Source organism: Colossoma macropomum, unplaced genomic scaffold (assembly GCF_904425465.1).
Source record: "Colossoma macropomum unplaced genomic scaffold, Colossoma_macropomum, whole genome shotgun sequence".
Lineage (NCBI taxonomy): Eukaryota > Metazoa > Chordata > Actinopteri > Characiformes > Serrasalmidae > Colossoma > Colossoma macropomum.
In genome coordinates this window covers 2,062,375-2,076,477 of record NW_023494800.1, presented here as the reverse complement: position 1 = coordinate 2,076,477, position 14,103 = coordinate 2,062,375, and the positions used below count along the sequence as shown (strand labels likewise).

Below are 14,103 nucleotides of genomic sequence, written 5' to 3'. Positions count from 1 at the left end.
AATAATAAAATTATAAATAAATAAATACATAAATAAATAGACAGGCTATGGTATACAACATTATGCCCATTACAATAGGCTATACTACATTACATTAGGCACATTATGCTATAGTGCTGGGGATTGTAGTGCAGCATGTTGTAAAACAGGAATATTAATAGAACAGGAAAATAAATATGTGGGCCAGACAGGATTACGCTACGGGTCTGATCTGGCCCCAGGGCCATGTGTTAGACACATGGGAGTTAGAGAGAGAACACACATGCTTGTAGAATCTAGTTTTGCTCTGGCTAATGTTGCGAACAAACTTTCTGACACTGTATTATATACTGTTTTCTATACAAACTGACAATACGTATGGGCAAAGTTCAGGCTTCAGGCAGGGCTGGGTGGCATATCATTTATTTCAGTATTCTGTGATATTATTTTTCAAGTTTTAGCCATATTCTTAGTAAAATATTTGATCAGTAATTATTAAAAATGGCTATGCATGGTTTTAAAGTGGTGGCCGGGATGGCCAGTACTTTCCCTGAAATCTGATTGGCCACCCCAGATGCCACCCCAAAATTTCATTGACAATGGCATTTCACACGTCATTGTCTTCCCTTGCTGTGGGGCGGGTGTTTGTGCCCTTAAGAGGAAGATTGTTTTGCTGTTGACGATCAGTGGAACAACTGTCAACAACTCTCAACAACCTCTTTCCAACCCTCCCACTACTCCCCCCACCCGCACTGCCACCCTGCCACCCCTTTGCCACTCCAGTAAAAAGTTTCTACATCCTCCACTGGAAACGGCACAATACTATGTTTTCTTTTCCGATACTTCCACTAAAGCAAATTCGGAAAGCAAACACTCTTCTAACCAGTGAAAATGCTTTATTTACTACATAGATGATCTAATAAGCTTCTCAGAGCAGGAGTGCTGATCTAGAATCTGTTCCTATCAGTAAAGTTTGAGTCAGTAAGGGAGGAATCTGATCAGCACTCCTACTCTGAGAAGATTCATGGATACAGATTCTCAACACAAACCAAATTCTTCCAAAAAAGGGCTAAAACTGTATCCTGCGTGACAGAAATACATATATACATATATATACACACACACACACACACACACACACACACACATACACATACCTGTGGCAGCTCAAAGTGCTTTACAGACAGGTGATGGAGTTTAGCAGTAAAAGAAACAATTAAAGAAATGAAATAAATGAAAGTTAATAATATGAGTTTAAAATCACATGAAGCAATAAAATAGACCAAATTTAAAAGATAAACACAGAAAAAGACAGGACTTTATTTAAAAGCTAAATTAAACATATATATGTGTTCAAATGTCTATTAAAAGACATTCAGGCACTTAAAGGTCATTTAGGGCTGAAAAACTAGTAACAAAACGAGCTGAACGGGTTTGTAAAGGATGGATTGTTTTATCCAGTAAGAAGATCATTACAGTGATCAACTCTGCTGGAACAAATGTATCAACAAGTTTCTCTGCGTCGCTCTGAGAGAGAAAAGGCTGAACTTTAGTGATTTTCTCACATGATAAAAAGTTACTTTAGTTAATGTTTACATGAGTCTAAGAAAACACCCAGTTTTCCTACTGCAAGCCTGGTGTATGAAGTTAAAGAGCAGCTTTCTCTGAATTTTAGTACCAGCAATCAGTATTTCATTCTTTTACTGATTTAGTTGTAGAAAATTTTGTACGAAATGTCTGCCACACAGGTGATCATCCTTTCAACAGAGTCTTGATTATCAGAAGGAATGGAAAGGGATAATTGGGTGTCATCAACATGGCTATGTTTAGTAATAACATTACCTAAAGGTAACGTGTACATTAAGAAAAGGCCCTAAAACTGAACCCTGTGGAACTCCACAAGAAATGTGAAGAGTTTCTGAAGAATAATTTTCCAAAGAAACCAAGAACGGTCTATTCACTAAATATTGTAGCATCCCACTACTGGCTCGCGCTGCCGTAGGAGCACAGGAGGCATGGTCATGCAGAGCAGTCATGCACGGAGGCTCTGGGGAGGCGTCACGCTTGTGGTGGGAGAGACTTTCTTTGTAAATAAGTCATTGTTAGCTTAGTGATGTGCAGATATGTCAATTGTATCATCATGTGCTGTCCTGTGGGGTAGTTAGGTGGGTTAAGCATCTACCATGAAGGAGAGTTGTTTGGCTAATGTGGCTAGAAGTGACCTGCCTGCTTCCCAGCCGTGTCAGCCAGCACTGAGCGTCGGTTCTCCCTTGCTGCCTGTTCAGTAAAAGAGCATTCGCCTTTAAAGTGAACATTTCTCACATCTGATTCTGTGCTGATGCCACAATGTGATTTAAGCCATTGTATGATTGTTGTTGGATGTTGTTGGATGTGGTTTCTTCCACCTAGTAGTATACATATAGAGATCACATAGAGATCATCTGATTGGCTAATGGCTTGTACCATAAAGGGGAAAGCTTGGAGAAAATAAAGAAGCTCTGAAGAAGGCTTTATTGCCGCTATGCGTGGGCTGTAGCCCAAATGCACATATTGTGAGTTTCCTGTTCTTGTTTTTAGATTTTCTAAAGCATTGTTACTTTTTGTTTTAAGGACTGCCTTGGTTTATCCCCTATTTGCTATTCCCTAGCAAAGAGCACCTTCCTGAGCACCCCAGACATTTAGTTAGGCTCCAGGGATGAAAATGGTCAGGCTTCACTGGGGAAACCTTTTTTATTTTCTTCAAAAAACATCCTAAAACACCTGTCACATGTTCACAATGAAAGGCACCTCAAAAATAACATTTCTTTTCATAGATTTTACAGTCAGCCAATAAATACTTGAGTCTAGTGCTTGCCCTGCATTAAAAACACTAAGATATGTCAAGAAGAAAAGCTTGACTGTTTTTTTAATGAGGTTTAATATTACTACCTTCTATCTTCTCTAACCAAAGACAAAAAAACTAAACCTAAAGTTGCTTTTACTGAAATCCCAGTTAACTAGCAACACAACGCTGCCCAAAGCTTTATGGACAGAGCCTACAAAGTTAAATCAACCACTATTGTAACCAAAATACTAAACTTCCTCTTTCATGATTTGATCTAGACTGCCGCAAGCATCCAGCGTCCAGTTGCTTAGATGAGCTCATATTACAGACTGTTTATATTTAGATGCCGAGCTAGTTGGTAATGAATAGCTGACATTAGTCACTGCCTTCCACTCTAGAATTTTTTGGGCAAAAACAATATCAATTGCATCAAGTAGACTTCATATTCAAAAGAATGCCAAGTTTTGAAGAAAATTACAAAGCGAAACATCACATTTATTACCGATTGAGTTTCTTGGCTGCTCTCACATTCAGCTGAACGGGCTGAAGGCTGAACTTTAGGTGTGTTCAAGCAGACACTTCGTTTCGTACACACAATTTGGAAAAGAGTAAAATAAGTATGCGAGGTTTCTTATGAAAACACAAGATTTTTGAGATCTGAGCTGAAACGCTGTTATGTGCCGACTCTTAATCCTGGAATGGGGTTCTGGTGTGTTCCGGCCCATTTCCACCTCAGCCGATACCAATACTGATCTGATATTTCTCCTTTAAAATGTAATAATTTTTGTAATAATTTTCATTAAAACACTACACTTAAGTGAAGTGCCCACATGGAAAAAAATATATGGACTTTGTATTTTTATATATTTGAACCACATTTCAAATACATTGCAGTTCATGCTGAAATACATTCCAAACTCTAAAATGTATTTCAGAATATTTTGTCATATTGTCTAAAATATATTTTAAAATGCATTTATTATATAATATATGTGGAAATATTACCCACAGAAATGTACCATACAAATACAAATGCATGTAAGTGTGTTTATCAAATCCATTTGAAAATGTATGAAAATATCCAGAATCCTGTCTGATGCTCTTCACTGTCTGATACCTTTAGAAATGAATTTGTGTTCCAGTATCTTCATTTTAAATCTGATCAAATGATCCTTTAACAGGACAGAAGCGAGTGTTGTGGGTATTGATACTCTGTGAAAATGCAGTTATGATCTGATGTCTTGTTTATGTGAAATACATTGTGTGTGAGAGTCTGACTGTAGACGTACATGGTTAATGTAAAGTACAGTGCAGATCACAGACGTCAGTACGTTTAGTTACATCGGTAACCTTCATTACACACAGCTGAACACACATAAGAAACACAAATAAATGCATTTTGAATATACGGAATATGTATTTAACATACTCATTTTGGCCATTGTCATACATTGCAAAAATTAAAATTAGGGTAAGATTAGTCTGTAATTCAGAAACTACTGAACCACTCTATTATGCCCAAAGGAAGAACTACAGCTAACAGTACCACAGCATGTGGTGTGAGTGAGTGTTTCAGGATAGATCAGTAACAGGACTGGATCACATTCATCCAAACTGCATATGCCGTCCATAATGATCAACATTATATTCATTAAAACAGTTTGTTTTCAGTTTATTCACTCTGTTTTGTGCTCTTTACTCATGATATCCAGATCCTGTAACTGGTGAGCTTCAGATTCTTTTGACAGAACAGTTTAAGATCCATAAATGTTCAATAAATACAAGGTTTTCTTTCTGTAACTGTGTTTCCTGTCTGAACAGTCCAATCAGAACAGATTAGTAAGACAGTCTCAGTACAGAGCAGCAGCACTGAGGATCAAGAATTCACACATTCCAAGAATTCCACAAGATCAGCTTTTTAGGACGTCAATTGGACAGTTTAAGCTTTCTCGTTGAGGGTCTTTAATCTGGAACTATCATCTAATTAGCTTTCAAAAACAGGTTAAAACTCATCTACTGTCACTTTAACTGTGTGTTAGTGTTTTTGTGATTTTGTCTGTTTGTTTTATTAAATTAAATTTAGTAACCTTTGTTTTTCCTTAAGGAAAAGTACTTCGTACAAGCTCTTCCTGGGCTTTTTTACTTTCCCCGCACACACACTCTTTTTTGTTTGTATTTACTGTACCATCTTGTACAAACAAACAAACTTTAATAAAAATTAACTTTATTAATACTAACTCATGAACTTTATTAATGATAACTTATTAACTTCATTCAACTCCACTGCTGCGCTCCCTTCACTGGCTTCCTGTAGCTGCATCAGGTTTAAAACCCTGATGCTTACAAAGCCAAAAACAGACCAGCCCCTCCCTTCCTGATGGCAATGGTCAAAACTCGAACTGGATCTCGAGCCCTTCAAGCTTCGAGTACAGCTCGGCTCGACCCGCCATCCTTTAAGATGCACGGAAGACAAGCATCTAGACTTTTCTCTGGGTATCAACATGAGATGAGCTCAGGACCGGCTTTCTCTCTAACCTAATTGTAACTAGCAAAGATACGTTCTCTGGATATACAAAGCACTTCTTGTAAGTTACTCTGGATGCTGGAAATGTAAACGCTAACATTAATATCATTTTAAACTGATGTCATGGGCTGGGGGCAGTCACGGGCTGGGGCAGTCACGGGCTGGGGCAGTCACGGGCTGGAGGTTAGGGAACCAGCCCTGTGACCGGAAGGTCGCCAGCTCGATCCCCTGAGCCGAAAGTACGTGACTCAAGTGCCCTTGAACAAGAATCCTAACCCCCAACTCCTCCCTGGGTGCTGCGGATAGGGCTGTGTACTCACTGCCTCCTAGTGTGTGTGTGTGTGTGTGTGTGTGTGTGTGTGCACTAGTGTGTATGTGGTGTTTCACGGCATGGATGAGTCAAAATGCAGAGGTGAAACTTCCCCCTTGTGGGACTAATAAGGGTCACTTAATCTAAGCTAAAATTTTTTGACACTGAATTTTATCAATACTCTCCGTTCCTAACTTCAGGATGGCGACTACTGTTAATTGTTGATGTCACTTGGTTTCCCCTTTACCTCCAGCCAAGAGGCACGGGCTGAAAGAAGAGTCAGAATCAGGAGTTGGTTTCCTGTGACTAACTAAACAGAAACTGTTAGAAAAACTTTCATTCTGCTTTCTGACCAGCAGCACACAGAAACAAAGACACAACGGAACTCAGTGGACAGGCATGTGGATCAAGCCCTGATCCAGCATCACTGCAGCTGAACTGATTTAACCGTTCCCATCTTCAGTTATAGCACTAGAGCCACACACTTACAAAATATGGTTCTTCAAGGGTTCTTTAGTAAAGAAAGTCATTATATATAGAACCATGAACACTCAAAGAACACTTTGATTAAAGAGTTCTTTGCATGGTGAAATGGTTCTTCATATTGATGGAGAATGTCAAGCTTATAACAATAGAAGACCCCTGTGGCATGCGCCCGCCCCCGGGCCCCGACGATGACGGCTGCGAGAGCCGGCAGGAAGGCGGGCCTGAACACCCTCGGCCAGGACGGCAGGGAGAGAGCTGCGAGTGGGGAGGGGGCGGAGCGCAAAGGCCGCTCCACTACACCTCACGTTCGACCCAGGCGGCTGAGCTGCGAGCTGGGGGCGGTGACGAGGAGGCGGAGCAGCGAGCTCTCGTTCTGGTCTGGCTGCCAGCGTGAAGAGCTGAGAGGGAACAGAGAGAGGGGGGGGCGGGGGGCAGCAGCGAGAGACTGAAGAGCTGAAAAGCTTGAGTGTGAGAGACTGAAAAGTCTAGCCAGCTTAAGCCACTGAAAAGTGGCCAGCATAGTTTGGTGGTTTTGAATTGTGTTTATTTTGTGGGTAAATAAAGATATGGCTGCAACTGTGAACCCTGCCTCCAGCGTCCTCCTTGAGCCCGGGGTAGCACATGCCGTGCTACAACCCCTTTTTGGTGCTATATAGAACCCTTTTCAAAAAGGTTCTCTACAGAACCATATACATCACATGCTCCATCAACATTTTCACCATGCAAAGAACGCTTTAGTCATGCAAATCTAAAATGTTCACAAATCTAATGTGGTCATTTGACTGTTCATGGTTCTATACCATGAACAGTATAGTCTCACTTCCTGCTCTAAAATGCAGGGGCGTGGCTAAAATATTTTTTGATTAAAAAAAAAATAATAATTCACTTTTCAATTCACAATTAATGTATTGGGTTTAAATAGATCAGAACATAATCCTTGTAAATATCTAAGGCCTGAATACCTCATTTATTTATTTTTTATTGTGAGACTGCAGTTTTGAACTAATTCAGTAACATTTATAACATAAAATAAGTTCTGGTGAAGATAAATTTTCAGTGGGCTAAACAAAACATCCTCACAGGCCCAGTTTGGCTCGAGAGCCGCACTGCGGTCAGCTCTGCTTTTTGAAATGGCTCTTATCACAGCTCCTTTTGGACAGGCTTGAATTTGGGTTTAAATTGCTAATCAAGAAAACCCAGAAAATCCTGCTTACTGAAATAACCCCAGAGCTTTAGCCTCATAGCTCCCGAGTAAAACTAAAGCAGAAAACTTTGATTGATCACATCTGATGTTATGGGGAAACTGGATGACTCAATTTTTGGCTAAACTACCACTTTAAGGCTTGAAACAAAATTCCTCGTCTAGTAATTTTAATCTATGAATAATAAATAAATTACGTCTATGTTTGTATATTATCTTTTACTTGTATGTTTTGCCAAATATAGCAAAAACAAAGCATTTTTAATCCAAAAATATTTTAACATTTTGAGAAATTAAACTAATTGAAGGGGATTATTCCTCGGCCTCATGTTGCGCTGCCAAATCTACCAGTTTAGTTTTAGTCTTAAAGGGGTGTCCAACTGTTTTTCTAAATTCTATGCAAAATTAAATGGTTAAGATGTAAACAGAGTCGTTCAGAGTGGTTTGGTGTGAAACGTTCTGTTCTAGATAAACTTACCGAGTCAGAACTGTTCACAGTGGTGGTGATAGGAACCAGACGTCCACCTCTAAAAGCTCCCTACAGAAAGTTCCTACATGAAATGGTTATGAATTCACTGCCTGATGACTGAGACACTGTTTTTATGATAGTTTTGAGAACTTAAACATGCAGGGCGCTGTGAGGCAAAATAGTCCCCAAAGAAAACTTATTATTTCAGATTTTCCACTATTTTCCATCATCAACATTCCATATAAACTCAGAAGACTCGTGTAGGTTCACTGGTGGTTTTGGGTAGTGTATGCCTGAGCTGCTGTGGGGAGCTTGGCAGGTATGGCCATGTAGAGTGGCTCCTGGAATGCGTCGCACTCCCGGTGAAGGAAAGACTTGGTTGCTGTTACTGTTGTTCTAGTTGAGACGTGTTTGTGTTGTTTGTGTTATTCTGTGTTGGGCTGTGAGTCTGTGTCTCTACCGTAAAGAGAAATTGAGTGGTTAGACGTCCCGGCCGTCTGCAGTACTGCTGGGCTGGCTGTTTCTTGCTGCCTCTTGAAGTGCATGTTCAATCAAAGAGCATGTGCCTGTATGTGCAATGCTTTCTACATATTCTTCAATAACAAAACAGTAAATAAAATGTCTATATTTGTGTTGTAGTCATGGCGACCCCTGATTCCTATCACCACCGCTGTAAAGACATCTGAAACATTTCTCACCGAACCACTCTGAATGACTCTCAAACACTGGATTATGCAGCAGTTTTGAAAAATTAGTGGAATTCCCCCTTTAGTCTAACATACCAGATGCCCATATTTAGCTTGTTGAATCTAACTGGGATGCTTTGAAATGTAGGATTTTTCAGTAAACTTGATCATTTCACCAGACCCCTTACTCCGCAATACTCAATTTTTGGGCTTAAATTATTAGTTTTTATTGGAAATGACTGCTTTGTGATGGAGCAATGAACAATTTTTTGAACAACTAACTGAAGACTGAGTGTATTTCACAAATATTTTCTTAGCTTAGCTTGATAAATTAAGCCAAAAGTCAAGCTTGTCCAAATTAGCAGGCATAATTCTGTTCGATTTTCCTCTTTTTGATCACTTTGGGCTTAAATTCATAGCTTTTTTATTGAAAATCCTGCTTTGCGATGGAGGAGCAAACATTTTCTGAAAAACTAACTGAAGACTGAGTGTATTTCATAAACACTTTTCTCGATTTATCAAGATAAATTAAGCCCAAAGTCAAGCTTGTCCAATAAGCAGCATATCTCTGTTGGATTATTTTTACTTTGTTCAGTCTGGTCTTAAATTATCCAGCTTTACTGAGGAGGATATTTCACAAAATAAAAAAAGTCTCAACTTCTGCTTTTATTAGACAGGTTTAAATCTGTGTTTAAGTTCACTGGCTGAGAGAGAAAATCCAGAAAATCCTGCTTTTGTGAAATCACCCAAACCCAAAGGGTGTATTTCACAGTTAGACTGATGATTTAATCCCACAGTGGTAGATTACCTAATTGTGTTTTCTTATTGGACAAGCTTGGCCTGAGTCCTCTGGCTAAAGTGAGAAATCCTGATCGGTGTAACTGCAGGGCACAATCAAAACAAACGAAACCAACAATCAAAACCAGTGGTGTGCACTTATATGTAAATCTACTGGCACTCACTCACTCACTCACTCACTCACTCACTCACATGCAAACACACCTACAGAGGCACCTACAGGTCAATTCAAAGTCCTCCTGAGCCAAACAGACCGACCGGTCAGAGAAAACACAGCAGACTCAGGCCTTTAAAAAGCCTTTTTCAGGGTTTTACACAGACAGAGAGGAAGAGAGAAGCTCTTACCATCGTGAAGAGGAGCGCAGGTCCTTCACTCTCACAGAGAAGTGGCTGATTGTTACTGACAGTCAATCCACACTACAGGAAATGGTGAAGGAGCTGGAGCTCAGCTGACGTGACCGTGTCTCTCTCAGCTCCTCCTCTTCTCTCCTAAGGATCAGCCTCCACAGAGGTGGCACATTCCTTTCTGTAATACGATCTGAACCTGACTACCTGTTACAGGAAGGAACAAAGCGAAGAAGAGCCTTCAGACACAAACACTGCTCAGGTCACTGTCAGCTGGATATGAACATTTACATTAGAGGTTTCAACAATTTATCAAACATTTCTGTGTAATTGAGTGTTTGAGGTGTAATCAGAGAGATTCAGAGTGGTTTGGTGTGAAATTGTTCAGATGTCTTTACAGTGGTGGTGATAGGAACCAGGGGTCGCCATGACTACAACACAAATATAGACATTTTATTTACTATCCAGAACCACCAGTGAACCTACATGAACTTACTAATGTTTTTTAAAATATATAATTTTTAGGCCAAAACTATCATAAAACAGTGTCTCAGTCATCAGGCAGTGAATTCATAACCACTTCATGTAGGAACTTTCTGTAGGGAGCTTTTAGAGGTGGACGTCTGGTTCCTATCACCACCACTGTGAACAGTTCTGACTCGGTAAGTTTATCTAGAACGGAGCGTTTCACACCAAACCACTCTGAACCACTCTGATTACATCTTAACCACTAAATTATGCACAGAATTTAGAGAAACAGTTGGACACCCCTTAAAGACTAAAACTAAACTAAACTAAATGTTCAGTCCTCCATCACAGCAGGGTTTGCTGATTAATTTAAGCCCAAAGGGAGTGATTGTACGATAAGCGTTCCATACGTTCTTAAAAATGAAAGGTTCTTTGGTGAGAAACTATAAAACAACCACTTTTCTTCCTTAAATCAGGGGTTCCAATCCCAGTCTTCGTGACCCTTTGCTCCTTTTTTCCTACTCCTCATACCCGACCCGGCCAAAATGGGCTCAGTGTTGGATCACCAGGACTGAAATTGGGAACCCCTGCTCTAAAGAACAGTTCAACAGTTCAAAACGGTTCTTTTTTCTGAAAGAATCATTTTAAATGAGTTTGAAGAACCTTCACATTATACCAAGTCTCTCCTGGAACCATACATCCAGGCCAAGAACCATTTAGGAGCCCTTGATTTTAGGTGTGTACCTTTCTATTGAGCTGGTTTGACTTTTTTAAACTGGTGGATTTAGTAACAGATCTGTCCCTTTGCATGATTAAAGGGTTCTTTTCATGGTGAAGTTGTTCTTCAGATTTACGGAGAATGTGATGTATGTGGTTCTATACGCTCTTTAAAAAAGATGGTTCTTCAAGGATTTTTTAGTATAGAAAATGGTTCCATATAGAACCACCACTGTGAACAGTTCTGACTCGGTAAGTTTCTCTAGAACAGAGCGTTTCACACCAAAGCACTCTGAACGACTCTGTTTACATCTCAACTATTTACTAATGTAGAAATTTTCATGATGGAGTTTCAAAATATGACCTAATTATACTTAACTATATATTTATGTTCTGTATTTTTGTATTTTTCTAATTGCTTAAAATTATAAAAATAAATATCATCACTTTTACACCTTCTGTCTGAAAAACTCTACCAGCGTTTCTTCTGAAATGAAGGTGTTAATAGTGAGTTTGTACTGCAGTAACAGCCTCTACTCTTCTGGGAAGGCTTTACACATGTTGGAACACTGCTATGAGGATTTGATTGCATTCAGCCACAAAATCATTAGTGAGGTCAGGCAAATTTAACACAATTTATTGAGGGACCACCAGTACTGAGGTCCACCTCAATGGCAGTGATGCAATTGGTAGGAGAGATACCTACAGCAATAGACAACAAGGAATACACTGTGTGGGTGTTTATAGACTTAAAAACAGCATTTGGTACTATTGATTATGGCTTATTAGTGAAAGAAATGGAGAGATATGATATTAAAAGTTACCTTGATGAAAGATATCAATATGTATGTCACATCTGATTTGTTGAAGGTTACATTTGGGGTTCCACAAGGTTCAGTGCTAGGACCTAAATTATTTATACGGTATATAAACAATAAAAAGATAGTTCTAAAGTGTCTAAATTGTTAAAATGTGTCTTATTTGCTGATGACACTAATTTATATTGGTCGGGGAAAGGTTTGGAACGGCTTCTGAATACAGAGGAAATGGAACTGAAAGTTTTTAGTAAGTAAAACGTCTTTTAAGTAAAACAAAGTTGACAATATTTGGTAACTGTCAAATCAAAAATCAAGGTACAATTATGATCAATGATGTTGAAACAGAAAGAATGTATGAAAATTCATTTTTGGGCTGTCTGGATACTTTTGCACACATAGTGAATTTCTTGCCTGTTCTTCTAACTGTCTAATGTTTAATGTCTTCAGTTATGACTGAAAATGTAGAATAAATCACCTGTTTCTCAGATTCAGGCTGTGAACTGCGATGCATCACATCTATGCGGAAAGTTTACAGAACTTCATTATGAAGGGCTGAAAACTTACTGGAATTAAAAGTGATGCTTTGGCACCCTCTGCTGTACCACTGTGGAACTGCAACAGCCTCTCAACTTTAACCTGCGCTGAATTCTAATTTACTCTTCAATTTCTTATACTTAAAATATGTATATATCTATGTATATATATATATATATATATATATATATATATATATATATATATATATATATATATAGCAGCACTGCTGTGTCTGATCCACTCAGACCAGCACAACACACACTGACACACCACCACCACATCAGTGTTACTGCAGTGCTGAGAATGATCCACCACCCAAATAGTACCTGCTCTGTGAGGGTCCATGGGGGTCCTGACCACTGAAGAACAGGGCAAAAGGGGGCTAACAAAGTATGCAGAGTAACAGATGGACTACAGTCTGTAACTGTAGAACTACAAAGTGCACCTATATAGTAAGTGGAGCTGATAAAATGGACAATGAGCGTAGAAACAAGGAGGGGGTCATAATCTTATGCCTGATCGGTGTATATACATATTGTGTGCGTATATATACATATATTATTTGTCCCTGTGAAGACACAACTGTTAAATTGTTTCTACATTCTATTGTAGATCAGTGCTGCCACCCTGTGGCCATGGCTTTGTACTGCACAAACAAATTCTGAAGGCAATGTAAGCAGACTTACTAAGGCCTCTCTCTGTGCCTCTCTCTCTCTCTCTCTCTCTCTCTCTCACACACACACACACACACACACACACACACACACACAGACACACACAATAGCCACAAGGCCAATGTAACTAATAAGTAATGGAAGTTTATAGCCCACCAATTAGCACAGTGCTAACAGTATGCCTAAATCATAAGACTGAGCCTGAATTTTGTCTATACTTTTGTGTATAACTGAGCAACTGCTTTAATATTTGAAGCCATGAATTAGAGCTGACAAGCACTGGGACTGAGACAGGACCCATTCTTGTCCTGTGTGTTTTGTTTTTAAATGAACAGTGAGGAGTCAGACTGGCTGCTCATCTGCAGTTCCCTGAATAAAGGACCATGTGACATATTAATGCCAGAGACATACTCAGCGCTAGTACTTGAATGTAAACGGTAGAGCACAGCCAATGTTTTTGCCTACAGACTATATCTACTGCGATTTCAAATCATAGGCCAAACAGAGCGTCTGTGAATCAGATCTATTCCTATTTCAACAGACAGAGGCCAAATCAGAGCATCTGTGAAAGGGATCTACTCTTATTCCAACAGATAGAGGCCAAACAGAGCGTCTGTGAACAGGGATCCACTCTTATTTCAATAGACAGAGGTGAAATCAGAGCATCTGTGAAAGGAATCTACTCTTATTCCAACAGATAGCGGTCAAATCAGTTTGTCTGTGAATCAGATCTATTCTTATTTCAACAGATAGAGGCCAATCAGAGTGTCTCTGAACAGGATCTGCTCTAATTACAAAAGATAGAGGCCAAATCAGAGCATCTGTGAATGGGATCTCCTCTTATTCCAACAGACAGGGGCCAATCAGAGCATCTGTGAAAGGGATCTCCTCTTATTCCAACAGACAGGGGCCAATCAGAGCATCTGTGAAAGGGATCTACTCTTATTACAACAGACAGATGTTGGCTGGATATTTTTGGTTCTCAGTCCAGCAGCGACACTGAGGTGTTTGAAAACTCCACCCACATAATAATAGATCCCCCTCCTATATGGTCAGTGGAAATGGACAATGAGTGTAGAAACAAAGACTGGTGTATCTCCTTAAAGACTGTTTTGACTGGAAAATAAATGAAGGTGGTCTCTGACTTTTGCACAATACTGTAATTATTCATACAGTTAATTATGTGAAAATGCATTAAAATTCAGTGTACATTCTGTATCAACAATAAAAAAACAAGACTGCACACACAGCATACACTTTCTTCACT

General features: G+C 39.4%; 1 protein-coding gene across 1 annotated transcript in view; it reads right to left on the bottom strand.

Annotated features, from left to right (window-relative positions):
* Positions 1-9,761, bottom strand: part of lipia (lipase, member Ia) — a 35,738-nt gene extending 25,977 nt beyond the window's left edge. The window contains exon 1 of the mRNA XM_036588517.1: positions 9,623-9,761. Within this exon, the coding sequence (XP_036444410.1) occupies positions 9,623-9,625 (3 nt within the window). The 5' untranslated portion in view covers positions 9,626-9,761. The remainder of the gene's footprint in view (positions 1-9,622) is intronic.
* Between the last annotated feature and the right edge of the window lie 4,342 nt (positions 9,762-14,103).